The 17,985-nt window shown below is 52.3% G+C and overlaps 1 protein-coding gene across 4 annotated transcripts in view; it reads right to left on the bottom strand.

Moving 5' to 3' along the window:
* Positions 1-17,985, bottom strand: part of LOC121658139 (vascular endothelial growth factor receptor 3) — a 57,823-nt gene that overhangs the window by 33,401 nt on the left and 6,437 nt on the right. For all 4 annotated transcript variants that reach the window (XM_042014667.1, XM_042014668.1, XM_042014670.1 and 1 more), the window contains exon 2: positions 2,820-2,916. In XM_042014667.1, coding sequence (XP_041870601.1) covers positions 2,820-2,916 — 97 coding nt within the window. The remainder of the gene's footprint in view (positions 1-2,819; positions 2,917-17,985) is intronic.

The raw sequence follows: 17,985 nt of genomic DNA, 5'->3' as shown, positions 1-17,985 counted from the left end.
GGGATGGGATGGGATGGGATGGGATGGGATGGGATGGGATGGGATGGGATGGGATGGCCAGGACAAAGTTGATCCCTGCAGAGGTTTCTGCTGTTGTGCAGCTGGCTCCTGTGGGGTTTGCTCCAATGCTCATGAGCTGGAACAGCAAAAGCTCTCTGCTTTCCCCCTCTGCAGGCTGCCAAGGGCATGAAAGAAGAGATTCACAATATTCTTCCCTTCCTTCTCGAGATGGGAGCTAATAAAAGCTGCACTGTCCATTTGGGCATCATCCCCTTCCCCCTGTTCTGCCACATGCTTGGATCAAAACATCCCTGGGGCTCTCAGCCAGCCCTGGCACAATCTCTATTTTGGAGAATGTTCCTGCACTGGTGCCCTGCTCTGTCTGGGCCTCTCAAGGGTGCCTTGTGCTGGGTGACAAGGGAACGTGACTGTATATGATGCCATTTGCAAAAGCAGAGCCCCAGCATCTGGTGGTTCCTTGTGTGTGTGTTGTGCCTTTGGGTATTTGTTAAGCATGCCCAGCTCCAGAGGCATTGCTTATCCCATAGCCTGGCATGGACTCTGATCACCGATGAGGCTTGGTGGGCTGTGGAGCAGGAGCAGGGCTGCAGAGCTGTGGATGTTTGAGATCCAGGCTGCTGCGAGGGAGCCTGAGAGCACAGTTGGTGGCAGGACTCTCACACTCGGTGGGTGAAGCTTGAAAGGTCTCCAGGGAGTCTCACACAGGGGTTTTGAGCTCGTCTTTCTGCTGAAGCACTGCTTCAAGCAGGCCCATACTCCTGGCTCCAGGGCAGCTCAAAGAGCAGCCAGAGGACATTGTTCTCAAGGGAAGACCAGGGTCAAACTGAAGTCACCTCCAACATGATGTTCAGCAAGAAATCCCTCGATTCTGGATTTTATTTTGTATTTGTTTCTGCCCTACCCTGCCCCACCACTCTCTCCTTTGCGTGTTCTCTTGGTGGTCTGCATGTTTATCCCTTCAGCTCCCATTAACACTAGCCAGGTCTTCCCAGGGTGGGCCATGGCCCAGAGAAGAGGTTGGAGAAGCAGCTGGGTGTAATTAGAGAGCCAGGGACCAGGAAAGATTCAAATGAAGTAACAGTGTCTCACAGTCAAAGTCCTCTCCTCAAGACAGACAAACATAGGACTGAGAGCTCAGAAGGAAAAGGGGAACCGTCTGGGCCATGCAGGAGATACTGAGATTTATCTACCTGCAGATAGTGTGAAGGACATTGCACAGCCCCATGGAGCACATCTGGGACACCGGGATGCAGAAGCAAGGAGCAGCCAAAGAGTAATACGGGCAGAGGGTACGTGGGTTTTAGTGCTGTTTGCAGAGGGCCCTGTGCTCTTTGGCTGTCCAGTTCAGTCTTTCACGGCTGCAGAAGACACTTTCTTTTACCACACCTCCAACTTCAGTATGTCCTTTCGCCTTGGCTCAATCTATAGACAACAGTCTTGGAACTGCTTTCTGTGTCCCTTTCTGGGCCCCCGCTGAGGAAGGGTCTGCCCTGATTCTAAGCTCATTCAGAATAACCTCACTGAGTCTCCCCTCTTCCAAAGTTTTAACAGAGAGTGTCAGTTCCCACATCCCTCTGTGGAGAAAAGTACCATGGCAGAGCACTGGAATCCCCAAACTCCCTTCTGTTCCTCTATGCTCCCACAGTAGCTCTACGGCTGACCACAGTCCCCCACGGACAGCCATGGACAGTCCTCCAATTCACACTTTTCCTACATCTCAGCACACGTCATGGCTCTTCAAGTCACCGGATGAAAACAAGCCCACAACCACTCAGCTTCCCAGACCAAGTGAAATCAGTTCAGTAATTAACATCAACAACCTTTCCTCTGTCCTTCTCCCTTGGCTATGAACTGATTCACAAAGGAAAAGCAATGCCATCTGTTCCAGGAAAAGTTAAATATGTTTGTGACAAGACATGAACACAATGCCAGCCAAGTGTTTGCAGTAATTGCTCTGTGGTTATATATAACACTGAGAAACACCCAATTGAGGCCCACACTGAATTTAGATACCCATTGGACCCAGCATTCAGATCCCAAGCATGGGTCTGTTTTCAGCTGCTGAAGGGAAACTCCAGGAAAATTGACCTTGGGCAATTCTCCCACTTGTTTATGTTTTTTTTTTTTACTTTCTGAGACAGGAGGCAGTCCAGAAAACATGCACAGCTGAGTGTCCCAGCATGGATAAATCAGTTCAGGCACACCACCTTTTCAGAGCCACAGTGTCCAAAACAACCAGAGATTGTCCAGCTCCTCTCACGGTTATTCACCCGACCCTGGCTGGGGCTTCTTTTCACCCACATATATAAAGGGAGAGCATTAAATCCCATCTTCCTAGAAAAGCTGGAAGCCTCTCATAGCCACCACTAAGGGCAGCCTTGCCTTCTCCCATGGATATTTCTCAGTGTCTCCCAAATGCCCCACCAGATTTAGAAACCAGAACTTCAATCCTAGTGGCCCCAATGAGGTGAGAATAAGCAACATCAGAGAAAGACAGGGAGAGTCAGGAAGACCAGTTTCCCTGAAGAGCTTACAAAAAAGCTATCAAATCACACAAAATTTTTCTCTATCTTTCTTCTTCTCCGAAAAACTACAGCAGAGGTTATCACTGAATCCTCTGAGACGTCTTTGGCTTCTTTTTCAATTAATTAGATGAATTCACACTTGGGGGATGTGGAAGATTTCTAGTCAGACATGCTAATTTTGCCAAGGTGTCCCTGGTGGGCTCTCCTTGCCTGGTCCTCCAACACTCACCAGGTAAGAGTAGTCTAGACAGAGCCACACTTGCTGGTGCCTACCTGCAGGTGATGGTCAGTGTGTCCTTGGCGTTGATGACGTGCTCCTCCTCAGTGATGCTCAGAGTAGGAGGGGTCATAGAATAGCTGCTCACCAGATCTGTGGAGACACAGGAGAGAGGGGATGATGCAGACATCCATCAGCCTGGGCCCAGTGCTATGGGCAGCAGCTATCCTGGTACCACGAGCCCAGAGAGGGGCAATGGCTTCAGGGAACATCTTCTTGGGGTCTGCTCCTACAAGGTAGTTAATGCTGGCTCAGAGGGACACAAGAGGTTTGCCTGCAGAGGTTTGCCCTCCTGGCTCCATTGAGCAGATCTTCAGCTCTTGAGCCAGGGCCAGACAGCCCCTGGGCTCCGATAGACAGCCTAGCACAGATGAGGGCCAGAAAAAGAATGGAAGACCAGAAATTGGGGAATTCAACTGTGGCCATTCCTCACCAGGTGAATGATACTGAGCTTGCTTGGACTAGGGCTCTGAAATAATCCCCTCTGCTAACCAGAGGGAGTCTGGTAGGAGATTTTTCCATACACATGTAGCTTTCTGTAATCAGCAGGACAAATCAGGGATTCCCAAAAACCACAATTGTGTTTGTACAGAGATGCTCTCCAGAGCCAGGAGGCATTCAAAGAATGCCCTTCTCCTGTGGCACACTCTCAGGTACAGTCACCTGAACAGGACCAATCCATTGTGGATCGCAGCAGCCCCCTTCCCTGCACCGCTGGACAGGCATTCCAGGAGTGAAGTTATCCAGGCTCAAGGACAGGCAGTTAAACATTATCATGCTTTTCTTCCAGTTTTTTTCAGAGAGAGTCCCACTTTCTGTGTGTTTGCACCTCTGGCATGCCAGACACGCACCCTAAGTGAGCTCCTCATGGACAAAACATCTTGAAGTACCGGTTACCCCCAGAGACTACTGTTGTTTTTCATCAGCACAATGTTGCTGACTGTCATTACTTCATGATCTTTATCTTAAAACTCCAGCTTCTGGAGATGTGAGATAATTCAAAAGAAATCTCGTTGACTGCAAAAACAAGCAAACTAACCAGAAATAGAGAGGGGAAAAAACATTATGGAATGTGAGGCTGTGAGTCAGGTAGGTGCTAAATGCTAAGGAAGAAAAGAATGCAAAAATATGCTGCTAGCTTGACTTTCTACAAAAACACGAGTTTTTTTGCAACTGTGTTCTGTGTATGTCTGTTTCCTTCCCTCGTACCATTCAAAGCCAGGTATCAGAGAGATCTGTCAGGAGAGGTCTCAAGGATGTGGTGTTTTCACACGTTTCACAAGCAGCTGTGACACCTCTCTTCCAAAACTGTGACCTTAGGACTACAGGTCTCAGAAGTGCTGTGGTAGAGCCATGAGAGCCTCAGGACAAGAGGAAATGGTCTTAGGTTGCACCAGGAGAGGTTAACATTGGATATTAGAAAAAATTTCTACACTGGAAAGGTGGTCAGGCATTGGAACAGGCTTCCCAGGGTAGTGGTAGAGCCACCATCCCTGGAAGTGTTCAGAAGACATGCGGATATGGCACCTGGGGACATGATTTAGTGGTGAACACGGTGGTGCTGGGTTAATGGTTGGACTTGATGATCTTAGAAGTCTTTTCCCACTTTAATGATCCAGTGATTCTAGAAATGTTTCTCTATGGGGAACCCTAACACAGGAGACAACAAATGGCCACCAGCTTCTCAGACACAGGGGTGGCATGGGGATCCAGGCTGGTGGAGAAGGCACAGTGCCCAGGGCCCACCGCCACCGGGAGAGGCTGCTGAGGAGGACGCGGCACTGAGGGACGTGCGGAGCGGCACCGCCAGCACTGCCAGGCCCGGGCTGCCGGCCTTGTTCTCCCCAATTGTTCTCCACTTCCTTCCCGCCTGCGCACGGCTCTGAGGTGGTGTCCCCATGGCTGCCCCCATGGCAACAGCAGGGTGACAGCCATCTCCCCCACCCCCCCACCATCTCCCGCCTGCCCTCCACTTGCCCACATGAAGCAGTGTCAGCCCAGGGGCTGTCCTGGCCCACCTCCGCCTGCATGCGTGTCCTGCTGCCACAGCCTGTCTTACAGACACCTCTCCCTCAACAACAACAGCAACAACAGCAACAACAGCAACAACAGCAGCCATCACTTGTCACTCAACACACGGATCGGTGTCACTGTGGTCCCTGGGGCTGTGTGGTGCTCGGCCCCCATGGAGGACACCCCACCTTGTACCTCCAACCTCCCCTTCCCCGACGGAGGGGACATCAGATGTCACACAGAAAAAATGTGCCCTGGGGCTGTGAAAATAAATGACCGCATTTTTTGTAAAATCCCTTCAAAATGTAACAAGGTTTATTAAAAAAGGAGGCAGGGGGAGGAATCTGTCTGCTAAGCTGCGTTTCCTATTAATGCCGGACACACTTATCCCAGTGCAAACACTGCTCTCCAGATGGCCACAGTTTGTCTGTCCATTGCCCCAGGGAGCAGCTGGGGGTGCCTGCCACCCCCACAGTGCTCAGCCCAAAATGCAGAAGATAATGGCTTGCATGGGGCTGGCTGGGGACAGCAAAACCTCTCATGCTGTGCATGATCTGGGGCAGTGAGCAGAAAGGTAATCCCCAAAACCCTGGCAGAGCCAGATCCATTGCTGGCTGCAACAGGCACTCAATTAGGTCTTAAAACTGGCGTGGTCCCTCTGCTTGAACCACTAAGTAAGTGCCAAGGTGGCAGAAGTCTCTTGGCTAATGCTGTGCTCCACCACTGGGGCTGGGGGGAGCAGGACAGCAGCAGAAATAACCCCCTGCCTCCCTTCACGTGCTGCCTGGTGACCTGTTAGCAAACAACACCAGGGGGTGGAGGGGAAGAAAGGAAAAGTACGATCTGTGCAGGTTGGGGCTGTGGGATTCCTGCAGATGCATCCTGTCTATGGCCCTCCGTGAGTACAACAGGAAAGGAACCACTGCTCACTCCGAAAGCACCGCGGCGCGGGGCTGGGGACACTCCTGCTGCTGGCAGCACTGCTGGGCCAGATCTTCTGGCCATCCAGCCTCTTCACCGGCCCCAGACTGCTGGGAACTTTGGGGACTCCCTGCAGTGGCTCACGCTGGGGACCCACTACTCATGCTGATGCCCCACACTAAGCCTGGCATCTTGGGATGCCAATGCCCAGAGCCACACACGGCATCCAGGACAGGCAAAGGGATGCACAGAGCCATTCCCAGCCTGCAAAATCATCTTCAAAGCCATTGGCTTTCCCTGCAAAAATTCTCTATCACTCTGTGCTTGCCAGATGGATCCACCCCATTGCTGGCCTTGCCCTTTCCCTCCCTGCGGGAGCATGTGCCCTGCCATGGCTCTCTCTTGCGTTTCACTCTCCCCAGCACTGAACTTGGTGCTGGGTTTGGCCATTAAATCTCTGCTAACCGACACACAGATGGTTTGTGTCTCTGGCAAATCCCAGGGTGCGAGGGAGATGTCTCCAGAGCATGGAGTGTCTCCTCTCCTCTGAGTCCCTCCTTCCCCACCTCCAACCCCTGTGATGCTTTATCTCCTCAGCCCTCCAAGCAGAGCCTGCTTTCTCCCGCACATCCAGTTGTGCCCTTGCACAGGGAGAACATTAATGTAATTAAAAAGGCATGCGGCAGCTCTGGCTTTGTTTTTTCAAGATGGTTGCAGCTTTTTTCAAGCGAGTTGGCAGCAGGATATTAAAATAAACAGAGGGGGATTGATGGGATGCGGCGAGAGGAAGCAGGATCCCACAGCCACTCACACCTTGTCTATTTCCAGAGAAGCACGTTTCCCAGCAGTTTTCCTTGCCTTGATCTTGCAGTGCGTGGCTCTGGAAGGGGCCAGGCTGCACTGAGGGCCTTCTCCTTACCACTGGCAGCTGCTTCATTTTCAGGCCCCTCTACCTCTTTCTGCACCCTGACACCAGTGCTGCTCTCAGTTGCATCCTGCATCCAGGGCTCTCCCTGCCTTGTGGGGAAGCCACACTCACCCTGGAAAGTGCTAGCCACCCCAGGGCATCTTGCAGCCTGATCTCATCTTTCCGCCCTTGGGCATGTTATGGGAAAGCCTCACACGGGGCCTGGTTTTCCTTGCGACGGCTGCAGCTGCTGAATCCCTGCAGAGCAGCACCAGTGCCAGAGCCAGCACTGCCACAGTGTGCTATGGCTTTGGGAACAGAACAAAGGCTGTGTGTGGGACAAGGTGCAGGTATAACACGGTATGGTACAGTATGGCACAACACAGCTCCTGCTCTCCGCCTGCTTCCACTCACAGGAAGCCCTGCACCGGATCCTCCCCCAAGCCCCCACACACCACCTCAGCCCCTCTCTGCTTCCCCTTCCCTCCCTCTCTGCTGAGTCGGCCCTGCTGACTGATTAACGGGGCGCCTTTCCGGAGAGGGATTTTGTTCACACTCTGTCCTTCTCCCTGACTTCCTTCCCCAGCGCTGGGCTGGATCGCTCTGCCCACAGACGTCGCATGTCCCCAGCTAACCGGGCCAGCTCACGCTCCTGCCACCACACCTTGAGGTTCTGTGACAAGAGCTACAAGGTAACATGCACAAAGCAAAGCTGGTCCAGGTGAGGCCTGTCTCCCTGCACCTTGTGTACCCAGCCCAGCCTGCCCACCCCAGTGCTGTACTGGGACAAAAGATAGGCCGGAAGGGAAAAAAGAGTGTCCTTTCCCCCAGCAGAGCTCCCCTGACCCTATCGCCCCATCTCTACTTCGCTGTTTTCAGATAAAAATTCCTAGTCAATGAGCATCTGTCCAACAAAGCAAGGCAGAAACTCAAGATTTGGACACTTTCTAAAAAGGAAAATTTTGTTTGCACCAGTTACTATGTGAGCAAAGCTCTGCTCCCAGATGGCCAACAGTAAAATTCTGGTACCTCGCTGGCCAACAGGGACTCTGCAAAAGAGCAGCAGTAGCTAGCACTGGGGCAGAGGGAGAAGCTTTACTCTGCTCTTTCTGCAGACCTCTCCTCCTGCTTTCCAGGCTGGACTTGTCCGAATTAGCAGCATTTGCTGGTGAAACTGCATGTGCCCCACAGGAACTAACTCCAGGACCTCAGATGCCATTTTTTCCCCTGCTCCAGTCACAATTCCCCACCTGCCTGTGCTGGTATAACTCACTGCCCTCGTGCTGGAGGACCCGTGGTTGCCCACAGACATGTGGAAAGTCCACGTGCTGGAGGCAGAGCCAGGCCAAATTCCCACCTACAGGGCTGAAGTTCCCCCATGGAGCAACTCGTTCTCATGCACGGGGCAAGCATCCAACTGTGGGTTGGAGCAGCAAAGCGTGAGTGTCACATCACACGAGGAGCAGGCAGCTGGCAGAGCAGCAGGGGAAATTTGAAGTAGGGCTGTCAGCTCCTCCTCTTCCTCCTCCCGATGCTCTCCAGCAGGGAGGAAGGCTTGTTTTGCAGAGAGGTGAGATATCACATGAGGCTGAGAAATAAACGTCAGGCTCCAGCCAATGTAGGGATGAAACACCAGGTGTCTTCTCTCCAGCTTCATAGCGGGCAGAGAAAGCCCCAAACCATGGTGGGAGCTGACACCAAAATGGAGCAGATTCTGCCCAGCAGCCTGTGCCCAAGGACTGCCACACAACTGAAGGGCAGGGTGACAGCCACCCATGCTCACAGTGAAGCTGGGAGGAAAACAGAGATGGAAACAGGCTAACGAGCAAGCAATGAACAAATGAAAAATTATAATGATAGAAAACTGAAAATCACCCCCGAACTATGCATGTGCACAAGGACAAACAGAGCAGACCCCTTGTTTTATGGGTTCATGGAAGATGTTCCCTGTTCCATAACTCAGGGTTGACCCTCAGTTCAGATCTGCTTCCGAAGGGTTAAACGGGGCGGCTGTGCTTCTCAGTGCAGGATCAGCCCCTCTAATCTTGGTATTGTGCTAGAGCAGCATTGCAGTCCCAGCCACACAACTGAACCCACACACCAGGAGCTCGCTCAGGCCTGGGGCAGTACCTTTCTCCTTCTCATGGTGGGCAGTGCCAATGGCAAGGCACTGATCCTTTGGTCTATAAATTTTCATCCATGCACCTCAAAGTGCTGAAACGACACCAAATCAAAGCGTGTCAGATTTGTATCCTCACCAATTTGTGAGGACGTCCCCAAAGCATGAGATGTTCCTTTGCTTCAACTAGAACACATGTCCTTTCTCAGGGGACAGAAAGGAAAAATAATTATAGAAACTCAGTCAATACAAACACAGAGGTGACCATCACTATTGGGTGTCTGATCCTTCCTGTCCACCACCAGAAGTATGAGACATCATCTTTGCCCCAAAACACCTGTGGGCAAGTTGGTGTGTGAAGGCAGGAGCCCCCTGAGCAGGAACCAACAGGAGGGCTGAGGAAGGGGCCACCAGAGGACCACCAGAGTGGGTGGAAATGCTTTTTTCTTGGCACCAGACTCAGAGATGCCTTAAGCATCCTGGGTCTGCAGCAATGCCGGGTGAGGAGGAAGGACATGTGTCCAAACAGACAGGGCGTTTGGGGACTGAAGAAACAGGGCTCTCCTCCAGCTCAGCACTTGCAACCAGGGGAGACCTCAACCAAAGCACCCCCCTGCCTGGCAGACAGGTGGGGAGTGGGATGGGCTGGGCAGGGACATAAGCAGCACATTACACAACAGCAGCACGGTCACAACACAAGCAGAAGCCACAGTCAGAGCAGCAGCACCCTGAGGCTGGGCTTTCCTCCCTGCTTCCCCAGCCCCTGGCACTCCACAGCTGCACAGCCATCCCCTGTGGCTCTGGCCAGACAGGCCTCAATCTAAAAAGCTGCTTGGCCTCAGTGCATGCACCCCAACAGGTCTCTTTAGCCTCTCATGGCTGATAAACTTTAACTGGTTCTTTTCTGGCATCTTATAACCACCTGCACTAATGGGTAATGAGGTAAAAAAAGGCACAAGCTCTTTGGGCTCCTTCAGCTTCTCGACTTCCAAGCTGGGAGTCCATCAGGGAAGAGAAACAGAGCCACTTTCAAGAGAGATGGGCTGTCCTGAGGAGCAAAGTTACCCATGTATCCTACAGTCCTCGTCCCTTGGTGCCTTCAGGCAGGGATTTATATCAGGGTATTTCCGAGCCAGCTGTCCTGGGCAGCGAAGCACGGCTACACCCAGTGCCTGACCATGCTCCCACCTGTTTTTGGGACTCTGCTCTGCCCCAGAGACCTGACACCACGTCATCCCAAAGCATCCCGAAGAGGGGTCAGCGAGTGCCTGTCTGGGAGTGTTTATCTGTCTGCCGTTCTCCCTCGGCAGGAAGCACTATCTCACCATCGCCCTGCTCGCTCCAGCCCGGTTTCCTGCTCCATCCTGCCAGGTTTACCCTGCTTTTTCCTCCTCCCCTCCCCCTGCCCCACGGCTGTCAGGCCGTGTTTGCATTTCTGTCTCCTGCCGTCTTTCCTCTCCCTGCCCGTGCCCCCCCGCTCTCGCTCCCTACTCCATCCTCCCCGAGAGGCTCCGTCCTGAGCCAAAGTTAGCCTGTGTCAGGTAGCCACATGTCCGGCCGGGGGCAGCGGGTCAGCCGGGGCCACCCTGCAGACCTCCTCCAGGATCTCTGCTGTCAGCAGCCTCCCCGGGCCCCAGGGGAGCGCCTGTTTGCTGCCCTCGCTCCAGCGAGGGATGCTCCGGCACATCAGAGGGCCGGTTTCCCCTCGGTGGCCGCCGGCCCACCCTTTCTGCTGCGGGCCAGGGCTGGCCAGACGCTGCTTTGTTTGGTCCCCCATTCCCTGGATCGCTCCGCGTTTGTTGGCTGCCTGCTCCTGCCCGGAGAATCCTTTTCCTGCCTTTGAGATAGAGGATGCTCGAGCCATCTGTGTGTTTTATTTCCTTGTAGAAACTAACAAGCCAAGGATTGCTTCCTCTCCCTGACATTTCAGAGGGCAGCTCCGGCTCAGCGGGATGCGCAGGGAGGGGAGGGGGAGCCCAGCGCTTTCAGACAGGAACAGGACCTATTCTGTCCACAGGATTCACTCCCTAAGGGGCAGAAATCCTCAAACCTACCCAAATTCCTGTGGCAGCTCTACTCTGCCACCGCCGTGGCTCTGCAGGAGCCCTGGGCAAGCTGCCCTGCTTAGCATACATAACCACCCCTCTTCCAGTGGCCCCTATTAACTGCACGGCTAAACCCTTGCAAAACTCAATTAAAATTATCCTCCCTCATCTTAAGGACTGTCAGGTTGCTTCTCTTCCTGTTTTAATTTACTTCTTTCAAAATCTTGCCCTGCTCACATTCTCTGCCCCAGCAGGATGTGATTAACATGGCGTAGAAGGAGCAGAGGGATCAGATGGCTTTAGGGGGCTGATAACAGCAATTAACACCGTTCATTACATCTCTAACTTGAAGGGATGCAAAGGATGGTCCACAGCTTTTGTGAAATGAATGTTGGTCCAAGTCCACTACTTGGCATAAGGCATTACCAGCACGAATGGATGGCCAGGATGGACCAGGGGCATCCCCCCGTGGGCCCTGGGATCTCTGGGCAAGTGTCTTGATACTGCTTCTCCCTCCAGTTCACCTATTTGGGATTGCTCAGGAGCTGCCTGACCATTGCAGGATTCAGAGGTTAATTCCACCCTGTGACAATCCAGGTGTAACCCCAGGGGCTTTGCTGGGCTGAGGTACCTCTGGCAGCAGTGGGTACAAACCCATGGAACCCTGCGGACACATCTTTGGCCACTGAGGAGAAATGGCAGCCCATTAGTGATTAAAGGGAAATGATGGAATGAAATTACAATCCACTGCTTCTTACGCTGTACCTGATGGAGTTACGAGGCAGATGAGCAAGTATCTCTTCATGCAACTCAGCTAAATTGTGGATTTTTCCACTGTGGGATACCCACAGAGAGATTCCCAAAGAGAGATAAGCTCCTGGAAGACAAGTCACTAGCAGCTCTTACACACAGTGATCCAGGTGAGACATCCAGGTCCAGGAGTCTCTAAAACACCCACTGCCATAACAGAGTGGGTACATCCAGGATCCCTCTGTCCATGCCAGGGCATCGTCCCCTTTCCCAGAGCTCCAACTGCCCATGCTGAGGCTTGGCAAAGCCAAGACCAGTTCCAGCACCTGGGCAGAGGCTTCCACCCACAGCACCCGGACTTTGCTGTATGAACACAGAGGAAGGGAAAAGCCTTGAGAAACAGCAGAGACAGACCCTCAGATTCAGTATCATCAACTACAGCTCCATCATGAGCCATTTCCAGAAGCTCAGGTGAATTCCTGCCGAAGCAAACTGCAGGTGTGCTATTGGGGGAAGATGGAGTTCAAGCTATGGGAGGCCTCAGCATCCAACTCTCACTGGGAGATGAGGAGGCAGAGGCAGCTGACCGGGAAGTCAGACAGAGCCCAAGGGTCGGCACTGAGCACGGAGAGAAAAGGGCAGCAACATTTGGAAAGAAAAAAACAAGTCGCAGGTTTGCTTTTTCCTTGATGTGTGTGGGCTTAATTGCTGGCCTTCGAAGTTTAACTCTTCCCAAGACTGTTGGCTTATGGACAGATTGAGCAGGACACGGAAAAAAACCCTGTACGCCACTCAGGGCAGGTTTCCCCCATGTGAGCAAAGCCTGGGGTGCCCCGCCTGCCTCCTGCCCAGCCTGCTGTGCCAGACTGACTGTGCTGGGCTTTTTCAGGGGCCTGCAAGCCCTGCAGCTGGGCTGGGGGGCAGTGTACCAAGTGGAAAAGACCTGCTCCTCCATCTTCATGTGCCTGGAGTCTGCATCCAGATGTTTGCTACTTAGCTGTGAACTGAAATCAGCTCAGAGCTCTCAAACCAAACAGCTGCCCTGGAGCTGGCAGTGCCTGTTCTCTGCAGCTCAACCCACCCTCAAGTTGATCTCCAGCTGTGGAGTGCAAGAGAAGCTGATTGATAAACAGGGTAAGTGGGGAAAAAATAGTTTTGCAATTAGATGATTATCTTGGCCTTGGAAAACCTGCATTCAACTCCCCATCTGCTCCAGGCTCCCTGGAAGTCTGTCATGCAGCTTCCATGTACCTCCATCCCTGCCCGAGCCACAGAGGGTAGGGCAGCAAAAACTGGGCTGCTTTGGCTTGGAAAAACGTATACTGGTGCAAGAAAGGAGGAATCCTTATTCCTTCTAATTAAAGGTAACAGGTAACAAAGAAAATTAATTTAGCCCAGAGTCAGTGCAACATGAAAAAGCTACATTAGATGTGGATGGGTGCAGAAAGTAGGAAGCACAAGCAAAATGCAGGAGGAATTTAAACTTCCTGATTATCAAAGAGGGGGCTTCAAGCACTGAGTATAATCTAAAAATAATAATAATAAAGCAAAGGGAAGAGTGGTCAGGGTCATAGAGCTTCTGCCTGGGGAGCATGAGCCCTCCTCCCTGCGCAGCCTCTCCGTGCACACCTGCACGTGCACACACGAGTGTCGGCACGACCCCGGGCGGGGTGGGCACAAGGGGAGCCAGGAAGATCACAGGCACACACTCTTCAAAGGAGAATTAGTCATCAGAGGTAGCGGCAGAGGAAGGAAGGCTCAGGTACGAGGTCAGACACAAGCAGTGAGGGCTGACGGAGGAGTTCTGAGCGCTCGCTGCAGATCTAAGAGCCCTCTGCGCAAGCAGGACGGGAGGTGGGATCCCTGGGGTAAATGCACCTACAGCACGTAGGAGATAAGAAATTTCATCCCTCCACTGCACAGCTCAGCTTGGCTTTTTGCCATTTCTGAAAACAAACTCAGAGCCTTCCCTGATGTGGTTAATGAAATCTTACTCTGTTCTCTGCAGAAACCCCAGGAGGGACGGGCTCTAAAGAGCACAGCAAAGCTTTCCCTCCACATGGGGCTTTGTTGGGCTGCACCTCAGCCCTGGGTCAGTGATCCCATCTGCTCCCTGCTGGGCAAAGAGACTTGAAGATGCAGAGATTCAGGGCATCGGAAGGAAATCTGGCCCTGTGGGGCTGTCCAGGGCATTGATGGCAAGTTACAGATGCACAGGCTCTCAGTTTCTCTTGGCACAGAGCTGTGACCACAAGCCAGGACCCGCTGCAGCAGGAGATAATAATCATCATCTCTGAGAGCCAAAGTGTATTGGGGCATTCGCGTCACTTGGGTTTAGCTGGCTGTTTAACATCTGCACAAATTTCTCTCTCCGCCTCCACATAACACCCCTCGTGCAGCTATGAAACTAATTTAATTCCCTTCCAAGAAAGGCTGAGTTGGAAATGTCACACTTTGTATAACATAGCACAATTCCTACAATGAAACGCCCAGCCTAAATGGCAGTATCGGACTCTGGTGCTATTTGAAGGCCAATAAGCTAAACCTCCTTCTTCTGCTTTTTAAAAATAGCTTACAACAGAGTGACCAAGTTCCATAAACACGCAGTTACTCTCCGTTAATGCGCAGAGGCTGACTGTTGTTTTCCTGCTCCAAGGTGCTTCCCTTGCCACGCAGCGCAGTGGGAAGAGCACGCAAGCGGACGCAATGGGAAGGAAGCGTTTACACATGCTAATGACTTCCAGCCAAGGAGCACAAGCACCAACAGGGAAACCGTGCTGAAGAAACAACACGCCACTTCCTCAGCTCTCCCTGTTTGGTCACCACAGGTAGGTACTTGATGCTCAGAGCCCTGGGGCAAGGTTGGGGATGGCCTCTCCAGCCCCATGGGAATTCAAGGTGTGGATGAAGGGAAGACACGTTTGCTTGGTTCACAAATGCAGGAGGAGCCGTTTTGGAGTGGGGGTGTTTTGGCACCATACTGGACCAAGGGGTCAGGGACAGACACTGGCCCTTTCCCACTCCCAGAAATGTGGGTCTGGAGGCCAGAGTCCTTCCAAGTGCCATTCAGGTTCATTTCATCATACACATCTCTCTTTATGCCAGAACAGGTTTCCTAAGTTCATGTGGGGTCCTGTTTATTTTTCTTTTCTTTTTTTTTTTTTAAATCACTATTGTATTAAGAAGTGTTTTTCTTTTGGCAAAGGTTACCATGGGGCCAACACTGTGAGGAGTCTCCTGCCTTCTATCACCACTAAAACCTCTGAGCCAGAGCTCAGCCCAGCCACGCCACGTCGCTTATCTTCAATGAAGGCAGGCTTGGATTTCCCCCTCCATATAAAAAATAGATCCCAGCACTCCCCCTCTCTCCCAGTGCATTCTTTCAAATGCCACCCAGACCTTGTTATTGCTGGGAGGCTGGAGAGCCAGGGATTAACTGCCTTAGGCTGCATCAAGCTTTATTTGTCTAAGCAGCCAAGGGTGAGGAACAGCCATAAATATTGTGACATGCTGAATGTCGTGGAGGGGCAACACAGGGTGAGGCAGGCACCTTGGCAGCAGGGATTGCATCTTGGGCTGAACACAGTCCTGGTGTGACCCATGTCATTGGAAAGGTTCCTGCGACCCTACAAAACAGGGGCTTTGAGGAACATCAAACTCCATCCTCAGATGGATGGACACCATGCTACACCCAGTGCAGCACTAACAGTGGTGCCTCTGTTAGTCCTCGTAGCACAGGAGTAAGCAAACATGGTGGGGAAAATCCCACTTCAACACTGTCACCCAAGGGGACACATCCTGGGTCCGAGCCTGCCTGTCCAGAATAGGGCTCTACGGGGTATGCTGCAACTCCCCTTCGCTTGCACACTGGGATGTCATGGCACAGAGTGGAGATGAAAGACCAGGATATGCCCTGATCCCATCCCAGCATCAGCAGTACTGCCAGAGCCAGCACTTACAGCCCAGGATCTGCCAAGTCTGACAGTTTGGCAACAGCCAGCAAACCCCGTGAGGAGGCATCAGGCCCAGATGCACACTCTGTTAACTAAATTGCTTTACAAGGCATTGCCAGGTAACTCCTTTTGGAGGCAAGGCGGTTTCCTCCCCCGTGCTTTATCCCAGCACAAGGACCATGCACTGCCTGCCCAGTGGTGAGCGATCTCCTTGGTGTGGATGTGTGCATCTCCCCTGGGAGCATCCCACTCTGCAGCTGGCTGCCACGCTCCGAGACACGCTGTTAAACCTCTGCCCTTTGCTTCCCAAGGGCCAGGGGCTGCAGCATGGGGAAGGGACTGATGGCCACTCAGACCCAGTTACGCCCCTCTGGGGACTCTGCTCTGGCTGGGATGATGCAGGGTGTGAGTGATGGATTTCTGTGGGCACTGGATGCCATCACCTCTGCTGGGTGCGATTTCGCTCGCTGCCATCTCTCTGAGCAGGCAGTTTCCAAATCTGAGTATAAACCACCATTCATACCCAACCTTCCTGCCTCTGTAAATGTCAGGATTTACTGTCATTCATGGAAACTACTGCCTTGACCCGCACTTATGTCATTATTTATTTTTTTAGGTGACATCCATCTCAGTGGACACCAGTACTTCAGAAATGGAGAAAACAAGTCACAGATGGAGAGCTAAGCCTGGAGCTGAACCTCACTCTCGGCACACAAATTTGTCTGCACGTGCTGCCCCCAATCAATTTTGGAAATTAGTGGAGGAATTTCCAGTCTCTGCTACACAGCCCTGTGCTTTTTTTGAGGAATAAATAAAACCAGTAAACCTTTTACAGATTTCCCTGCTATGGAGAGCCCAAGTGCCTCTGTAACTCAGAAGGATGATGGAGGACCCCAAAACCCTTCATGGGTCTCCTGGGTCTCGTGAAGGTGCAGATAGACCTTCATAAACCTGAGGAGCCACTGCCCAGCTCAGGGCACCTTGCTGTGCCCTGCAAGGTCTGCCAAGCCCCAATTCACCCTGCCAGCAGCAGGAATGGAGAACCCACTGCAGGATGGGGAAGGACCCAGAGAGGAAGGGGACAGTGACCCAGGGGGAGGCCTGGCTGCCAGGGGCACTGGCTCCCACCAGCTGCTCAGCAAAGCCACCGTGAGCTTGCAAATTCTTTATAAACTTCCCACGTGACACAATTGCTCAGGGGCCAGATTCTGAAGCTCTTCCTTCTCTCTTTACTCAGACCAAGCTCCACTGAAGTCACTGAGACATTGGCCTAAATACAAATGAAGGAGTTCAGGATTTGGCCCAGTAATAAAAACTTCCTTCCTTTGTCTACTGCTCACTCCACATGATCCCACTACCTCCCAGCCTCCTCCTGGCCTCGTCTCCTGAGGCTGGGGCTGTCAGTTGTTTTGGTTGATGTTGCTCTTTAATTTTACCCTCAGCCAGATCATGCCAGTCCCCTCATGCAGCTGCAAGCTGCTGAGGTGGAGGGAGCTGGGGAGGCCAGTAAGGAAGAGGGGGAAATTGTGGGGTTAAATGCAACCTGGCAAAGGCACAGAGCCAGCCTTCAGAACATGGATGCATGCAGACGCCGTGCGGGCTGGGAGCTGGCTCAGCCATCACCTCCCCAGTTCGTTCAACACCTCCTTGGGGACAGGTTGGAGCATCTCCAAAAAAGCCTTTCTCCCCCCCTGCTGAGCACAGAGCAAATGTCTTGGGCTCTACACCAAACTTCTCTGTGAGGGAATGGGTGAGATGACTCCTGCCCAGGAAAGTACAGCAGGAAGTTAACTCATCTCACTGCAGTGACACATTCTAGAAAGTGACACCATAAGAAACACGTATAGCTTTAAACCAATAACTTGCAATGTGAATTTTGCTGCTTTTTCTCTCTCAAAATAGCCAGGAGGATGCAAATCCCTATCATTTCCCATGGGTACCTCATCCTCAGCATGGCCGTGTGAAACGTGCACTGGGGTTTGGAGCAGGAGCTCCTGCTTCCTTCCCATGTCCACCAGCCTTGCACACACCTGTGACACAGGCAGAGCAGTACAGGAACACACATGGACACATAGAGACAACACAGATAGAGCAATTCCCTTTGCACCAGCCTCCCTGCCTATGCTGCTTGATGACAGAAAGCAAATACAAAAGGGATTTGAACTCAGCTGAAGTCAGAAGCATCTGGTCCTGAGGTACCACCATGGTTTGATGGCCTAAACCTCAGTCCTGCAACTTATGGATGTTCATGTGGGTGACCTGGTCAGACACTGGATGGCTCAGAGACAATTGACACAACCCCTGTGAGTTCCTGCTGAGGTTTTACATCTTGCAGTGAGATTTTTAACATTCCTCAGCTAAGACTGAAACAGAGGCGCACTTTGAAGTACCCCAGGGAACACGGAACTCTGAGCAGCAGAGGAATGGTGGTCTCAAGGTATAAGGCTGTGCCAC

This window comes from Corvus kubaryi, unplaced genomic scaffold (genome assembly GCF_017639235.1).
Source record: "Corvus kubaryi isolate FWS band 111438036 unplaced genomic scaffold, C.kubaryi_AGA036_p1.0 split2-37374, whole genome shotgun sequence".
Lineage (NCBI taxonomy): Eukaryota > Metazoa > Chordata > Aves > Passeriformes > Corvidae > Corvus > Corvus kubaryi.
Note: the sequence above shows the minus strand (reverse complement) of the source record. Positions and strands in the feature narration are given on the sequence as shown.